Below are 17,128 nucleotides of genomic sequence, written 5' to 3' on the forward strand. Positions count from 1 at the left end.
CACTTCACAAAAGTCAGTTTGCTCTTGGGCCTCGTTACCAGAGCATTAAATGCAAAGTAAACGTGGGTGTTACTAATGTCTACTTTAGTGGTTCAGCTCTTTTTGGATGTGAGCTTTTTGTGACTAGTTTCACCTGTGTTTACCCACTGTTTCATGTCATACTGTGGAAATTTTATTTTAGCAAAAGAAAAGCTCGACTTCAGATATGTTTTATTGTTACTAAGAAAAAAAAAATCTGTACTCAGATGAGTGAAATTCTAGTATTATTTTATGTCTGTGTTCGCACCAATCAGTGGGCATCAGTTAAAACAGTAGATAAAACTTGCTAACCAAACTAACTAGTCACATCTGGCTGTACTGACAAGTATGGCAGGATGGCCATATCAAGACAACCCGTTGGGTAATATCACAGTATGTTCACATCTGTTTATCTATGTTATGGTTCCCAGGAGAGGGCCTAAATCCCTAGGCTGGAAACTACTGAACTAAACTACCAAATAAAACTAAATAATTAAAACTAGCTTAATAAACTAGCTTGCACACTGAAGAGTCAATATCAACATTCTGATGTTATCATACATAACATCAAAAGCAAATATACATTTTGCCCTACAACCACCGTTTTCCTTTGATTCTCTAAATGTATTTAGCTGATTTATTGTGGACCATTCCCCAAAATACTAATATGCAAGAATTTGCCATGCTACAAGCAGCACATGCTGGCAGAGCTGGCAAAGTGCTCCCACTGGAAATAAACTCTGAGGTGAGAGCATGTGCCACGTATTTCAAGATAAGAACCCAAATGCAGACACAGAGAGATAGCCTGATAGCTTATCAGGAGGATGAGAGACAGCTGGTGAGACAAGGTACAGTTTAAACTAATTAATGAAAATTTGTCAAGTGAAGCAAAACTAGGGACTACCAAAATAAAACAGGAAGTAACTAGGAAAGCTAGCCTAAATAAATAACAAATCCAATATATGACTTTAGAAAACTGATAGAAACTCGAGTTCTAAAACACCAAGAAACTCATAAAACTAGAATAATCATGGAAATGCACAGAAATCAAGATATGCCTCAGAAAACTATGAACAAAGAAACAACCATAAAATCACAGAAGCCTTTCCAATATTTATAGACACTGTGCGCTGTCGATATTACGTGCTGCACAATAATGTTTAATATTTAGTATTTGCTGTTATATTCCCATATATCATCGTGATGTTGTTTACTATATTGCTCTTGTTTTCTTCTGCTTGTTTTCTTTTTTCTTTCTCAACAGGTGATCCAGATGATTGATATATGTATGTTTTTTGTCTGCTCATTTAGTTGGTTTTTGTTTTTTTGCCCTTTATCCCCGTCCCTCTTCTCCGCTGTTTTTCCCGCCTCTTCCTTTCTCCCTTTTCTTTTCCTCATTCAAGTCTGTCCCGTATCTAGCAAGTGAAAATAAATAAAATAAACAATAAAAGGTGAATCAAATAGATCATTACGGCAAGGCTGGGATGGTCAGTTTGGTAAAGTAAATTGGGCATCTTTCTTCGCCTTTAGACAATAATTCTGATGGCAAAAGAACCAAACGGGACAGGCAAAAAAAAGAAAAGAAAAAACAATATTTATAGAAATAAGGAAAACCTTAGAACACCTACAACAAGACTCACAGACCATGACAAGGTGACATGTATTGTTAGACTGTGAAGTACAAATAAACAGCTATGAATTGGAATAGAAGGTCAGCATTTCCTTCTTCTGCTTCCCCTCTTTACCACACTGTCGTCTCCTGAGCTGTAAATCCAAAGTGGCAATGCCACACCAATTTGTGCGCATGTGTGTGTGAGAGAAAGAGCAGACAGGAATACTGTGATAAGAAAAAAAGCACTGTTTGCTCACCTCTATATGTATAAGAAAGCAAGAAATGCATGCTTTTAGGCCTGCATGTGTGCACCCAATAACACATGCAGGTCAGACATACTAACAAGTTTGCTGTCTCTCCTCTGTAGGCAGCAGTCACTTTATTATTTACACCAGTTAGCTCATTAAAATGAAAAACATTGTTGCTAATTTGCTACCTCCACTTCATGTGGACCTGAACTGATTCCAGTGCTGTTTGCGAGTGTGCTTATGATTCTGTATTCTGTTTTATCCACGTCGGAATGGAAAGCGTGTCGATGTACGTGTTGTAGGACAAGACCCTGGAGAGGCTCTTATTGTGGCAGTATGACATTGACCCAGGTTGGTGATTTCAGCTGTTTAACAAGCTGCTTGCGGTGCAATTTAAAGGTGAAACTGCAGGAATATTCTCAGTGGTGGTTTGATGTTGTTAGCCATTACCCGCTCTCAAGTGAAGCTGCTGTCTCTGTGCTTCTTTTTTGCATTGAAATTGGCTCAAACATCCTGAACCCACAGATTATCTCCCATATCCCAGAGCTTTTTAGCCTCTTTTTTTCTTTCAGACAAACAGCCCTCACTTCAATAAAATACTTGCGGTATAGGACGAGTCTCGCTCCGCAACAGCTGGATGTCTGACACTGTTTACGTATAGTGCAAAGTGTCTGACAGCATGTCAACATGTCTACAACTTGTTCCACCACAGCTAAGTGGAGAAATGAATAATTCATTAATTCACACATTAATGTTGTTTATAGGTTTGCTTTAGGGGTTATGGGTGTTCCCAAACGGTCTCATCAATCCCTGGGTCACACTCCATCTTCCATCTGATGGGGTGTTTATTGTTGCCCACAGGGACGGTTTAATATGGCTGCAGTTTTATAAGCTCTGGGCCGCTCTTCTTAATTATGTTCGTCTCCATAAAAGCCGGCTATTAAATCTTGAAAACCTAATAACGACCTTAGTGTTAAACAGCCTTTTTCCATCTTTGCACACAGCACTGAGACCAGACAAAACATATTTGCTTGCAAGCAGATGAGATTAAAAAGGAAGATTCCTTATCTTCTATTTTGTCTTCCTGTCGTTGATTTCCCGTGTGTTTTAAAAGCAACCTTATATGCCACCATCACAACTCTAGAAATAATTTTTCCAGCATTTTGAAATATTATTACTTCATAGGGGCAACCCTACATTTGTGCTTGTGCACAAATGTCATACCGGAGCTGGCAAAGTGCTGCCACTGTTTAACTAACAGCTGACGTAAGCTTCTGCAACTAAACTGTTAGTTTCACCTGGATCACCTTTGGGTCATCTTTCTGTGCAAACATTTCACTCAATTTCCAATTCTCACTGCAGCACAAAGAGAGACCGTGCAACGGTAATGGCCACGAATGAAGAGCGGAAAGAGGTTTCGATGACTCGACTCGAGAGCAAACCTCCCATGACGGCTATCTGGCACTCAACGAAGGCAATAATGACAGCGCTCTTTTCCTCTGAAGCTCACTGAACTCTATTAATCATACAAAGAAATGACTGTAGGCCTCTTTAGCTCCATCCTCGTGCACTCTCAGATAAATGCTGGTTTTTAAGCCTGTTTCCTGCCAAAATCAAGGAGAGCTTCTATGGTCTAGAGCACAGGTGTCGAGGGCTGGTGTCCTGCAGGTTTTAGATGTGTCCTTGATCCAACACGGTTTATCTAAATGGCTAAATGGCCTCTTATGCCTATATTTAACTCTTTCATTCTTGGACTCTTGGACATTAAAGACTTTGCATATGACTGGGTAGCATTAGCTGTTTATTGCCAATCGCCTGTGCCATTTATGTTCTTTTTTGCAGACATTTCAAGGAAATACATCACTTTTTGATCAGATTAGTATTTTGATAAGAGTTTGATTATTGGGTGGCCCCATTGGATTGCCTGGTTCTTAAGGGTCTTGCAGACTTTTTGACTTTGGGAATGGGTGCACTACATAAAGAACTGTCAGTACTCCTTTAGTCTCTCACAAACAGGGGGTCTGAACAGCAGGTGGGCAGACTGGGCTGTATGCTTGAGGTGACCATATTAAAAATCACCCTTCTCTATGACTTAAGACAGAGCCAAGGGTATAAACGTAAGCTTTTGGGTCACAGGGATAACTTGTGCGGACACCGACCTCATGGTTTAAAATTTTGGTCATGTTTAATATGAGCGTCTCTCATAGTAACAGTGTATATATGACAGAAAATAAGGAAACGTAATTTATGATTGAACTGTTTGGGTTTGTAGTCAAAATGAGCTGATTTTGTTTTTCTTTACCTAAAATGGCCAGCACAGTGTTGTCCTTCAGGACTTCCATGGAGCCGGAGCATACAAAGTAGATAGCCTGGAGCGCGTCACCCTGGCGGATGAGGAACTCCCCCGGAGCGCAAAAGGAGGTCTTGATGATCAGGGAGAGGGAGCGCAGACACCCCCTGCTGGCCGATTCAAAGAGCGACAGCTGCAGCAGCTCTTTATTCAAGTGCATCGCGATGTCGGCTCTGAGCTCATCCGGGAAGTCCTTCAGCAGCTGAAGACGGAACGAGAACATGGCTCAATCTCTGCCTCAACTTCTGCTGCTGTTAGAGGCTTCTCAACTTTCTCTACCATCCTCTGAATGTAATGTGTGGGAAGGTGAAGGTAACAGCCAAAATAAAACCTTTTCACCTTCCCACATAGTCACAAGCAGCTGATACATGCATGTTCAGCAAGAGGTTTAAAGGCTTAAAATGTTTTTGCATATTTACTCACTCGCACGATCTCGCTGGTTTCTAAAGGGAAAGGCCTAATGTGGAAAAGGGGAAAACTTTGCAAGGAGGAAAGTTGCTGGTAGTCATGTCAAAAGTAAGAGCGTCTGTCCTCCATGATGTTATTTCTTAAAAAAAAAGACAGGATTATCTAGATTTAAAACCAACTGGTGGCAAAACACACCAGGAGTGAGTTTAGAGTCTGTGAGGCCATTAATCCGTTAAATTAAGATGGCTGCTCCAGCGTGAGAGAAACCAAACAAAAACCAAATCCTCTCAATGACTGGGAGCCGTGTTTTTTTTTATATATATATTTATTTATTTTCTAGTCTGCCTGGAGGACAAGTCACCTCATCTGCACTTTCACTCCACTTTATCCCATTGTGGCTAATCCATGCTACAGAGGCCACATGTCCGTTTGAGAACGTTAAAGGATCAGTCTCACATTTGTTTCCATCTAGAATTCACTGAATTGGATGCACAAACACTCCTATGAGTTTTACTTTTGCCTCAGGGCAGCAGTACCTGAGATCTATCTTAGATTCCTGCACTATCAAGACCAAATGTCATCCTTCCTACCTCACTGACATCAATACCGTTGTTGACAGACCAGGTTGTCTGGAAACACTCCATCATGCGTTGCTCCAGCACCTTGGGTAACCTGTGCACACGAATAAAGTCCTTCAGGTCCTTGGTGCGGGTGTGGTAGAGGGAGCGACGTGAGTACATCCTCTGGATGATGGCGGTCACGTTACCAAAAACCACAGCATGCATTAATGCTGCAGAGGAGACAGAAAAACAGGTAAGAACACCTGAAAAGCTGCTCAGTGTGATGTTTTTTGCTGTACTTGAGGTACTTGTGTGAGTTCGCTTAACGTCCAGCATGAAATGTGCAGTGTGAGGTTTAAATAACTTGGGATTACTGGGCAAAAGTGGTATAAGGGGAAATTTATATATATATATATATATATAAATTTCCCCTTGTGGGACTAATAAAGGTATATCATATCATATGATATATATATATATTTGTTTTAACAGATTTTTTTTCCATATTTTGAAAACCAAGCATTAAATTTTACCACTTACACAGTTACTCATTTGCATAAAAAAGCAAAAAACAAACAAACAATGAGGTTTTGTATTTTAACGGAAAATTTTTTCCTACATAATATTTTTGGTTGTTGAAAAAACCCAACAGACAGACAGACAGACAGATATTTTTTATGGCTCAGGCTGTAAAGGGTTAAGAACATCTGATTTTGATGTTGAGGTTTTGCCCACCTCCGATCAGCATGGTGCAGATGGAGAAGATCTTCTCAGAGTCCGTGTTGGCCGAAACGTTGCCAAAGCCCACACTGGTCAGACTGCTCAGGGCAAAGTAGAGTGATGTCACGTAGGAGCTCCTGACAGACGGTCCGCCGCTCACTGTCATCCCTGAGCCATTCGGTGCCCTCACTCTGGTCTTGCTGCCATTCCACTGGCCTGAATCCAACACGCTCGCCCCGTTCAGTGGCTCCAAACTAGAGCCGTTCCACTGGCTGTAATTGCTTAGTCCTGCTGTCACAGTGTCTTGAGGCGATTCAGAGACTCCCAGCAGGGAGGTCAGCGGTGCCATAAAGTATGGCGTTCCCAAGCGTTTGGCCAGTTCATGGAGCCAGCCTGGTGGGGGAAGTGGGACAGTCCAGAAGAGTTTGTCAGTTTAATGAGAGTGCAACCGTGTTTGTTTGATGACCTTTACTAGAAGGCTTCATTAGCGGCGGTAACAAGCCTGGAAGGGTAGAGTCATTCCTTCAGCTTTGGTGTATGTGCATTTGGGAGTACACGTCTGACACAGCATGCAAGCATTTTAATGTCAGATTGTATTTATGCACAGTGCAAATAATAAGTCTCATTATCTGTCAGCTTGTGGCTGTTTTAACATTTTGACAGGAAGTCAAAGTCTCTTAGAAATTACTTACATCACAAGGGACTTCTCATATTTGCTTCACACTACTACTTAATCAACCACAGTAACGGGCATCACTTATATAAGCAGAGGTCATTCCTTGAACCCTAAATGGCTTTAAAATGATTAGGCATCCTAGTGGCGCACAATACCGATATAACATACTCTTATAATGCTTAAAAAAGTTCAACTATTATCTAGTCATATATTCATTTCACAAAACAGAAAACAGATGCAAAAATGGACAAAAACCTATGACTAGATCTGGAACAGGCTGTTCTTTAGTAGCCAAAGATACAATTTAAAATGCGTTCTTTGCTAAGTTGTCTGTTATGTGTAGACACAACATCATCCCTATCCATCAGAAGATGGATGAGTACAGGGACTGTACAAAGCAGCCAAATAAGACTTTGAAAGACCTTCAGAAACCCTGGAGAACTATTGCTCAAGACCAATTTAAACAAAACACATAACGTCCGTCTCCATGGACGCAAAATACAGAGACTTTTGTGCATTATTGTCTGCTCCCTTGTCTTCTTTCCTGCTGAGTCTCTATCAGAATATTGTAATTTCAAGAGTAAAACACAGCTTTTTGTCTGTAAACCCGGAGCTGACTTGTGTAGTGTTACATAAATAAACTGGTAAGAGAGCTTTTAAACCTCGTGTGCACAACTCTCATTAAGCCTGACTAGTGGAGAACAAGCCTGCTCATTGGAAGCAATTTGTGCAAGCTCAATTACCAACCCTATGATAAACGGCTGACCCACTTCTCCACCTTAGCCCACCCCACGTGTACATTTACATCCACGTGCATCTACAAATCAGAGAAAACCATATATCTTTAACCGCTGCTCACCATCGTCCTCCCTCTCTACTCTTTTGTCTCATTGCGCTTTGTTGCGTTAAATCGCTCAAACAGGATAAGCACCAGCACCACATGCACCTCGCAGTATTGTTGTTGTTTGGCACCGGTGAGCGCAGTAGGAGGGGAAACAGATCACCATAATTAGAAGTGTTTTCGCAGTGAAAGGACACACATACAAGCTGCACGTAGAAGAGTATCTTCATGCTTTGCTTCGGAGCATTTAAAATGACACGCACAATCTTTGATTGGGTCTGTCTCCCTGTCTCTTTTGCTCCCCCATCTAATGAATCCCCGTAAATCTTTAAATGAAACCACAATACAGACACACAGACACGAACCTATATCCCAAGAGGTGAGGCTATTACTTTCGATCTCGCTGCGCCCAATGAAGTACCACACGCAGGCCATCCAGTGGGCCAGCAGTGCAAAGGTGGACATGAGCAGCGTGAGGACCACAGCGCTGTACTGGGAGTAACGATCCAGCTTCTGCAGGAGGCGTAAAAGGCGTAGCAGGCGCACCGTCTTCAGCATGTGAACGCCGAAGTTCTGGGAGTCAGAGACAGAAGGGAAGGCGAAAACTTGTAACGGGAAATATGACAAGTGGAGCTCATTAGGATGGGATTAGTTACTCTCAGATAGGTAGGGTAGAACATTTACCGTGACTTGAATTAGAAATAGTCAGGTTTAATCTTTTTCACATCTGGAGCTGGGGAAGGTTTGTAATTAGAAGTACTGGTGGACACTGACAGTCTTAATCAGTCACCTTGATAGTGAGCTATGTTACTGAGGGACCTGGTGCACAAACCTATTTACAGCACAGACAAACAGCAAAAACATGTTTCAGTATCCTTACAACACAGACGGAATTAAAATAGCCCAAGAATATAAATTCAGAGCTGGTTCAAATTCAGTTGTAGCAGGCAGAGGAAGTCACTGATGTTATCATACTTTAGTGAAAACAGTCCTGATGCTCCCTCTTACCTCCTCAAACATGCTCACAATATTGATTTTTCTCATTCTGTGCAATTCCTTGCTCATTTCTGTGTCCAATTAGTAGCCTGTTCACTGGTTTCCACACATGCAAGATGGATTACACCACACAGAGACAAGAATTAATTCCAGAAACCTGGATGTGATTAAGAATCGGCAAAGAAGAAACAGGTGTGTGATTGCTCTGCTTTGCTCCTGTTTTAATCACAGGGGGGGGGAAGTTACAAAAATATGATGATGATAATCTAAAAAATAAATGATTAGAAAACAAACCAAAAAACCCCAACTCAGTGTCATGCTAATCACACACTGTACAGATCTGTCTTTAGTTGCATGGTTGTGTTGCACAAAAAAAATCTGAAAAAAGTTAATTTTTTAAACAGGCACCTGTTATTATGATTTCCAGCTCCTCAGTTTTATTCTGGGACTTCACTAAAGTGGTGTTTGAATACCACATTTTTCTAATTTTGGTTCTGTATGTTACCACAATGAATTTTAAATGAAACAACTCAGATGCAGCTGAGGTGCAGACTTTCAGCTTTAATTTAGGAGGTTGAAAAAAAGGATTGCATAAAAGTCTAACACAATCCCATCATTTCAGGGGCTCAAAAGTAACCAGACAAATGAAATAACTGAAAATAGAGTCTTCATTTCTATGCGATGACAGCCTGAGGTCTTGAACTCATGGAAATCACCAGATGCTGGCTTTCCTCCTTTTTAATGCTATGCTAGGTCTTCACTGCAGCGGCTGTCAGTTGCTGTTTGTTTGTGAGGCTTTCTGTCTGAAGTCTAGTCTTCAACAAGTGACATGCATGCTCAATAGGGTTCAGATCAGGTGACTGACTTGACTGAGTAAGAATATTCCACTTCGTTGCTTTAATAAATCTCTGGGGGGTTTTTGGAGGACATACACTCTTCGATCTTTTGGGTCATCGCCCATCTGTATTATAAAATTTTAACTGCATTTTAGCTGAAAAAATACAGTATATACACTCCACTTGTCACATCAGTACTTTAATTTTCTGTTTATAACATCAAGTGGTTAAGGATGCAACCAGGAAGCCTTAAAGAAGTGCCAGAAGTCTGGTCCTCCTTATCTAGAGTCCCACAGCCTTTTGGACTTGCAACCCCTGAAAGTACAGACATATCTCTTTATTAGAAACAGCACAATGGGGACATGAGCTGTAAATGCTCTATAAAAAAGTAGTAAAACAAAATAAATATTAGACCAAAGTAAAAAGTGTAGTGTAGCCTCATGTGCCAGTCGCAATGTTTTCTGCATGAACAGCTATCAGGATCTGCACTGAACATCATCTGGCTAATCTACTTGTCTCAAACGGTAATTTGTCCTCAGCGTACTCATTTATCAACTTAATTACCAGTTACCTAATAATGAGTTCTGGTTGATACTAACCCTCTCAGCTTTCCTCCTTTTTGAAGCCACTCTTGCAACAAATTTGCACAGGAAGAGCAACGTTTCAACAAAATATGGAACAAAAAGTTGTCAGTCACTTTTCAGTTCAGGTTTCTGTGAGTTTAAGTGCAGGCGTTGTCGTCTCGGTGACCACTGAGCATGTTCAGTTTAATTGCCTTATTAACCCTTGTATGGTGTTCGGGTCTGTGAGACCCGTGTTCAGTTTTTTTCAAAAGAAAAATTAAACAATTAATTATTTTTTCACGTGTAAATGTGTTGTGTCTTTCCACTCACTCCACTTGATTATAACTGATTTATTTATAACATTTTATATAAAAGAAAAACGAGAAGCACATTAATTCATAAATGTGATCTAAAAAAAGGTAAAGGGAAAAAATTAACCATGTTTGCTGTTCATATGTCTTGTAATTGGGATGAAGTAAACATCTGTTGAGTAATTTAACATAAAATTGTTTGATAGTGTTAATTTGGAAAGCCAAAACTCTAGCGGGTCCACCAGACCCATGAACACTGGCTGAGTAACAAAAATACGAACACCACACAAGGGTTAAATGAGCAGTGAAAGAGTTGAGCAGCAGGAGAGTGCTACTGATAAAAGAATGAGGTCTATGACCGCCAGCGGGGCCCTTAGAGCCACTACCTTCATGTCACGTGCACAAAAATGGATAAAAATCATAACTAAAGGATCACAAAAGCATAAGCAACAGTCAAGCAAGCAGGATTTATGCACCATGCCTCTATTCCAACCCTTGTGTAACCAACTAAAAGTCATTGCTGCAGACTCACCACACTGATATTGAAGGCATAGAGCAGGTCAAAGGGCAAGGCGGCAATCAGATCCACAGACAGCCAGGACGTGACGTAGTGAATATATATAGAACGGGCGTCGTAGACCACCTGACCCGACGTGCTCACGTAAGTTGTTCGGAAGTTCAACACGATATCTAGAACGAAGCACACGAAAGGCATCATTAAATCTGGAGATGACCCAGTTGGATGACCAAGACCAACCCAACTTCTATTGAAATAGAACTGGCTAGCAAAAAAAAAGGAACTCCACCTTCACCACAGACAAAACAAGAAAGAAAAAGAATGACATCACAAATGTAGGCTGAAATGCTTTAGCAGTGTGCCAAAACCTTAAAGTCTAATTGACTCTCCTTCTTGTGATTAATCAGTCACTTTCTTACCTAAAGCAACACTGTGTCAGTTTGGTAACTTTTACTTGCATTTTTTATGAGCAGTAGATGAGAAACTTGATACTGCAGCCATGCCTGTAGCATAAATATGAGGCTAAAGCCAGCAGCCAGTTACTCCGCAGAACCACAGGGACTGAGCTAGCACAACCAGTACCTGTAAATCAAACATGTATTGTGTTTGCTAAACCAGGGTTGTCAAACATAAGTCTCAGGGGCCAGAATCAACCCGCTTTTCTAAAGTCATTTGACGGCTATGGAAGGAAGCGCATGAAACTTAAATTATTTTAAAAATTATTTTTTGAAGGGTGGCATAAATTTTACTTTTATCTGTGTTTTCATAACTTAAAGGACCTTCTCCACGTTCATTCAAAATTCACCAGTAAATAAGTATAAGATAAACCATTAGATGACAGAAAGTTCCTGTTTTTTCACTGTTTAATTTTGAAATTTACAAAAAAAAAAAAAGAAAAAGAGGAGTTTCTGCCAATTTTCCATTTGATAATTACAGGACAGTGTGTGCAATGAGCTAACAGAACTTTTTCTGTAAGTTTATAGATTTATTTCTTAAGCCCATCATGCAGAAAAACTGAGATGTGTTGTTAAAATTTTCGGCAAAACTTACATTTTAACTACTGATTTTATCTACTGTTTTTTTTAATCGATTTTAAATCATGCTTTTTATTTGTTTTTGTTTTTTAATGTCTCTGTAAAGCACTTTGAATCACCTTGTTGTTGAATTGTTCTATATAAATAAACTTGCCTTGCCACAGTGGGCTGTACTTGGCCTACGATGTAAACTGAGTTTGACATTGCCGCTCTAAACAAAGCCAAATGGAAAAAAAAAAGAAAAAAGAAAACCCTGTCTTGCTTGTTTGTTTTTTCACTTTAACTTTTAAACAGGGCAAAACTTGCTGTTTCTTCCTGTTTAAAGTGTTTATGCTAACCAGCTGCTGGCAGCAGTTGTGCACTAGTTTCCTCAGTTTTAATGTTGCTCTCCCCAAAAAAAAGTCTGTATAAAAGAGATAAATGACACAGCTGCCTACACGAGTGACTAATGTGAGCTCCTGGTGGCTTTTAAAGCAGTCTGATCTTACAAGTTCCACTTCCAGACTGAACCAGATTACCTAAACACAAACTGTATTCATGTTTTGGTACAAATGGAACAAAACACAGGCCTGGGTGACCTGGTTAGTGCAGCTGCAATGGGAGATGTAGAGTCACATGGACACTAACAGCCGCTTTTGACTGAAGGGACTTTTCGAGAGGTCAGGAGAGTGGGTATCATTTGTCTCACAGACTGTTTAACGCAAACTTTTATGGGATTTGGGCCTTTGTAAATACTTTTGTGTGACTTCTATATGGATCCTTGATCATTTCAGGCTCATATTATATTCACCATTCATAGATGTTTCCACCAGAAAAAAAAGGTGCTCATTTTTAAGTATGGTTCATAAAATTGGATAGAAAATGATAGGAGTTAAAAGAGAAATGACTGGCAGAGAGAGGGGAAGCATCTTAAAACGGGCTTACCAATGATAAAAAGTATCTCCACCAAGATATCGCTGACACTCGGTGGGTTTCGCGCTGCCGAGCCGCCGTCCTCTCGTATTTCCACAGCTGTGAAGCAAACGTTATAGGGAACTGTGATGGCCACGTAGAAAGTGGCCAACAAGATCAGCCAATCCCAGCCGGCCTTGAATGCACCGTAGTGAAGGAGGATGAAACGGGATTTTTGGACATCGGCCACCTTATACTCGGGGACAGGGTTCGCATTGGCTCCGAGAACGCTCTTGATGTGTAGCATGGAAAAACACACATGAGAATTAATGGGCATAAATTAACAGTATTAGCATTATATATCTGCCAAGTTAACAATGGGGAGTGGCTTTTCATCTCCATTAAATATTTCATCTTTAGCACTAGATGTGAAGGTATAATTTATGGTTCCACTGGATTGGCGTGATTGAGACTTATATCGCCATCAAATCTAAATAAAATTGGCCAAGCTGAAGACAAATGGCTATTCCGACTGCTCCTCGCATGTTGGAGGCAGTTTGGCAGTCTTTATGTCATTAAAGGTTGCTTAAATTTACAAGCCTTCATCTTTTTGAATTGATATGCAGATCACAATCACAAGCAAAGCTCTTGAAACCATGACAACCCTCTTAATCAGTAAAGCCAGTAAACCCCTGACACCTTATATGGCGCTTCAGTTGCACTCTCCTGGAGGCTGCAGCTTTCCCTACAGACAAAACATGCTGATGACACTGCGACTTTTGGCCTTACTAAAGGCTTAGTCAGGGTTTGAAAGTCTGTGACGGGGTATTTATATTTAAAATGGCGCATCCTCTGTGCATATTTTATTGATACTTAGCAAAGGAGAATTGTGACTGTAGAGTAAAAGTCAGAGGTCACTGAACTTTAAAAAAAAGGCATTGGCTGTGAATAATTTAAACCACCAAACACAGCACATCTCACATTGTTGATCTTCAGCTTGCTCTTGGTTTTGTCCTGTTTCTGCAGGTGTCCCGACAGCTGATAGAGGACAGCCCGACTGCGCCGGCGCTCCATGTTACAGCCTGAGGGGCAGCTGATCTGGCGAATCTCCAGACCAGTTTCCTCATCTGAGAGCAAGGGCACACAATAGGAGAACAAAGCACTAATGTGGCAGAAACTCTCACCGTGCTAACCTGCACATGCCTATAACTGAATCTAAAAGGAGGCAAATGAGAGATAGCTTGAGGACGACTGTTGTCTGGTTTAATTGAGCAAGATTATGAACATTGTAGTAGTTTGGCTCCACCGAGATCTGTAATCTAAAGCTAATATGTTTCACTTTAGGTCATGGCTGTTCACCATAGCTATGGAGAGCCATAATCTAAATGTCTGAGGTCGTGTAAAACACTACACTAATACGTGAGGTGATGACAGCATTAGATTAGTGGAGCGATGCTGTACATTTACTCCCTGCTGCTGTGGAGCTGGTTGTTATGTCTTTACATCCCTCAACCACACATACAGAAAAGTTTTCAGCACATGGCAAATCCCCTCCAGTTGAAACAAAACAGAAAAACTGGCGATGAATTCACTGTAAAGTAGGTCTGTCTGATATTCCCATGTTGGTGTTCGTCAGCGTTGCAACTGACCAGTCACGCTGTTGTGATGTCATAGCTTTGGAATATGGAGGAAAAGGAAAAACCAAATGCCTTTGTTTATATAAAACTCAGCATTTCAGGTGTTTTCTTTAAGAATTCATACAATATAATAAATATTTTATCAAGTCAGGTTTCTCACGTTGGGTTCCTCGTGACAGTAAGCTAACGTCTTGGCTAACGCTAACTGAATGCATCTGAATGCTAAGACAGTGTAAACAAGTCAGCTGCGATGCTGATTTTGGACCAACGTTGTCACCGACATAGGAATATTAGACCATGTGAAAATGTAAGTGTCCACTTTGGATATTTTCAGATAAACAGTCAAAGTGGCACAGAGGAATCTCGATATGTGCTTTAAGTATTTGATGTTAACAGTAAGTTTGCCCAAAATTTACTGCTTGGGAAAGCAGGAGAATCGACTTGTTTGTGTTCTGTGATAAGCTGCACTGATTCATTCATAAAGCTCCATCAGACCTTTAGATAGACAGCTGCAGCAGCTCTGCGTTTGCTCGAACCACTAGCATTATTTACAGCTCATCATGTGCAACGCGTTCACATGTCACTGTATGCTCACATCATGTTCTTTAAAGGCAAAGTGTATTTGTTCAGTGAATATGTGCTGGCGCATTCATGCACAGCACTGTGCTTATGTGTTTTCTAAGTCCATGCACAATAGTCCAAAGGATGTTGTTTTTATTTGACCCCTTCTCTCTAAAGGAATCATATGAACTGATCGGCTCTTTGCCATCTTTCTCGACAGAACTGACAGCAGGTACGTGAAGTAGGTAGTTTGACTGATTCTCGTTAATGCCTTGCTCATTTCACGTGAATTGGACAGGGAGTGGATGGTGCTCACCAATGTCAGATTCATTGTCACGGTCCTGGTCCTTGTTTTCTGTGATGTCCTTATGTGAGACCAGGAACAGAACCACCTCGCCCTTCTCGTTCTTGATGGGAACAATGTCCAACAGACACCAGAACTTAGAGCCTTTTCAAGGAAAAGAGATCAGAACACAGACACATATTGGTTTGGAAAAAAGAAATACTGCACTAAACACTATTTAACTTGTCAGTCTGCTCCAGCAGCCGAGTCTTACCGCTCTTCTTGTACAGAATGATTTCAGTCTTGAACTCCCGGCGTTCATCCAGAGCTTTTTGCATCTGTGTGGTGAGAGGGTTGCTGGTCTCACTCCCGTACAGAAAGTGACACATGCAGCTCTTCTGCATCAGCTCGCCGCGGGCAAAGCCGGTCAGTTCGCAGAAGCCATCGGAGCAGTAGACAATGGGATAGAGAGACTGGACCTGAGCATTCCCCAGGACGAAGTTGCTGTCTGAGCGGAAGGAAGATGGGAAAGTGATGGAGCAAAGTCACAAGGGAGGAAAAAGGAGAAACATAATCAAGGTAAGAGTGTAAGAAAACTGGAGAGCAGTTAGAGGACAAAAGAACAAAACCAGAAAGCTCAAGTCGTTCTCTCTTGTTGTTAAATGCTGATAAAATACTTAATTACCACCAAACAACAGCTTAAACCAGCTGAGGCTGGGAGCTGTGCCTTTAAGGATTTGTTTTGCTGTGCATCCTGTCACATTTATGCACCACGTTGTGGGGTCAGCACCTACAGGTTCACCAAGATTATTCAAAAGATATCGCATTAAAATTTCATCCACGGCTGTCTTTTCTTTTTTTCTTTCAGTACTCACTCTCGCTGCGTGTTTGGCTCTAAAAGGCTTCTTCTCACTTTGAAGAGCTGTCCTCAAGGAGAATTTAACATGCTTGCTGCTTTTCAATGAACTTCAAAAAAAATAATCATCTCCTTTACTTTGTTCGTCTTCTGCACCTCCCGTGCATTATCATTTTTTTCTTATTATCTTCAGCTGTTTTTTTGTTTTGTTTTTAATCACATATTTTATGATTTGGGGCCACATCAATTTATCCTTACTTAACCTTTAAATAGTTTCAGACTGAAATTAGCAACAGTATTTTCTTCTTTGTGTCGGCTTTGGCCAGTAGTTAACATTGTTAAGATTTTTATATTACTCTGTTAATTTGAAATCATCTCTTTGCAGGTTTCTATATTCATTATAATTTTTTTTGAATCGTCATGTGGCTACAACATTCTACTCTGAGAAAATTTACATTGCACAGTCTTATTATGTGCCTGCCCTCCACCATTTATATGCTATCGTTGGGAGGTTTCAGTGATTTATTTATTTAATTTCTTTTCCCAAAAGTAGACATTTTGAGATTTTAAAGTAAGCTTTAGCTGTTATAATATCATAAAAACTAGTTACATAACACCTAACCATTTAGCTATTATATAAATACTGACATATCCAATTTTTAAAGCTATATAATATATTAATAGTTAGCCATAGCTCAGTTACTAAACTAAAATTAATTCTGTGTGATACATTTTTCTATAATTTCTTTTAATATATGCTCATATGAATTACTATGAGGAATTTAGACTGACTTGGATAAAGTCTACAGCTAGATAACATAAAACCACAGACTGTATATAAGTGATGGATGCAGTGGTGTCTTTGATTAAAATCCTATTTAATGGCCAGCAGGAAGTGACTCCAAAAAGATCCCAGAGATGCTGAGCACTTGTTGGCCCTTTTGCCTTCACTCTGTGGTCCATCTCATCCCAAACCATCTTGATTGGGTTTAGGTCAGGTGACTGTGGAGGCCAGCACTCACTCCCCTCATTGGTCAAATAGCCCTTACACACTTGACGTGTGTTTGGGGTCATTGTCCTGTTAAAAAATAAACAATGGCCCAACTAAACGCAAACTTGTTGGGATGGCATGTCGTTGCAGGATGCTGTGGTAGCCATGCTGGTTCAGTGTGCCTTCAGTTTTTAATAAATCACCAGCAAAGCACCCCCA

General features: G+C 40.5%; 1 protein-coding gene across 1 annotated transcript in view; it reads right to left on the reverse strand.

Annotated features, from left to right (window-relative positions):
• Positions 1-17,128, reverse strand: part of LOC113015985 (voltage-gated delayed rectifier potassium channel KCNH8-like) — a 47,165-nt gene that overhangs the window by 14,548 nt on the left and 15,489 nt on the right. Inside the window, exons 2-10 of the mRNA XM_026158404.2 lie at positions 15,337-15,570; positions 15,096-15,227; positions 13,563-13,708; positions 12,615-12,873; positions 10,672-10,829; positions 7,799-8,006; positions 5,932-6,309; positions 5,227-5,426; positions 4,181-4,430 (exon numbers count right to left, since the gene is read on the reverse strand). Of these exons, the coding sequence (XP_026014189.2) occupies positions 4,181-4,430; positions 5,227-5,426; positions 5,932-6,309; positions 7,799-8,006; positions 10,672-10,829; positions 12,615-12,873; positions 13,563-13,708; positions 15,096-15,227; positions 15,337-15,570 (1,965 nt within the window). The remainder of the gene's footprint in view (positions 1-4,180; positions 4,431-5,226; positions 5,427-5,931; positions 6,310-7,798; positions 8,007-10,671; positions 10,830-12,614; positions 12,874-13,562; positions 13,709-15,095; positions 15,228-15,336; positions 15,571-17,128) is intronic.

Source organism: Astatotilapia calliptera, chromosome 23 (assembly GCF_964374335.1).
Source record: "Astatotilapia calliptera chromosome 23, fAstCal68.1, whole genome shotgun sequence".
NCBI classification, from domain to species: domain Eukaryota; kingdom Metazoa; phylum Chordata; class Actinopteri; order Cichliformes; family Cichlidae; genus Astatotilapia; species Astatotilapia calliptera.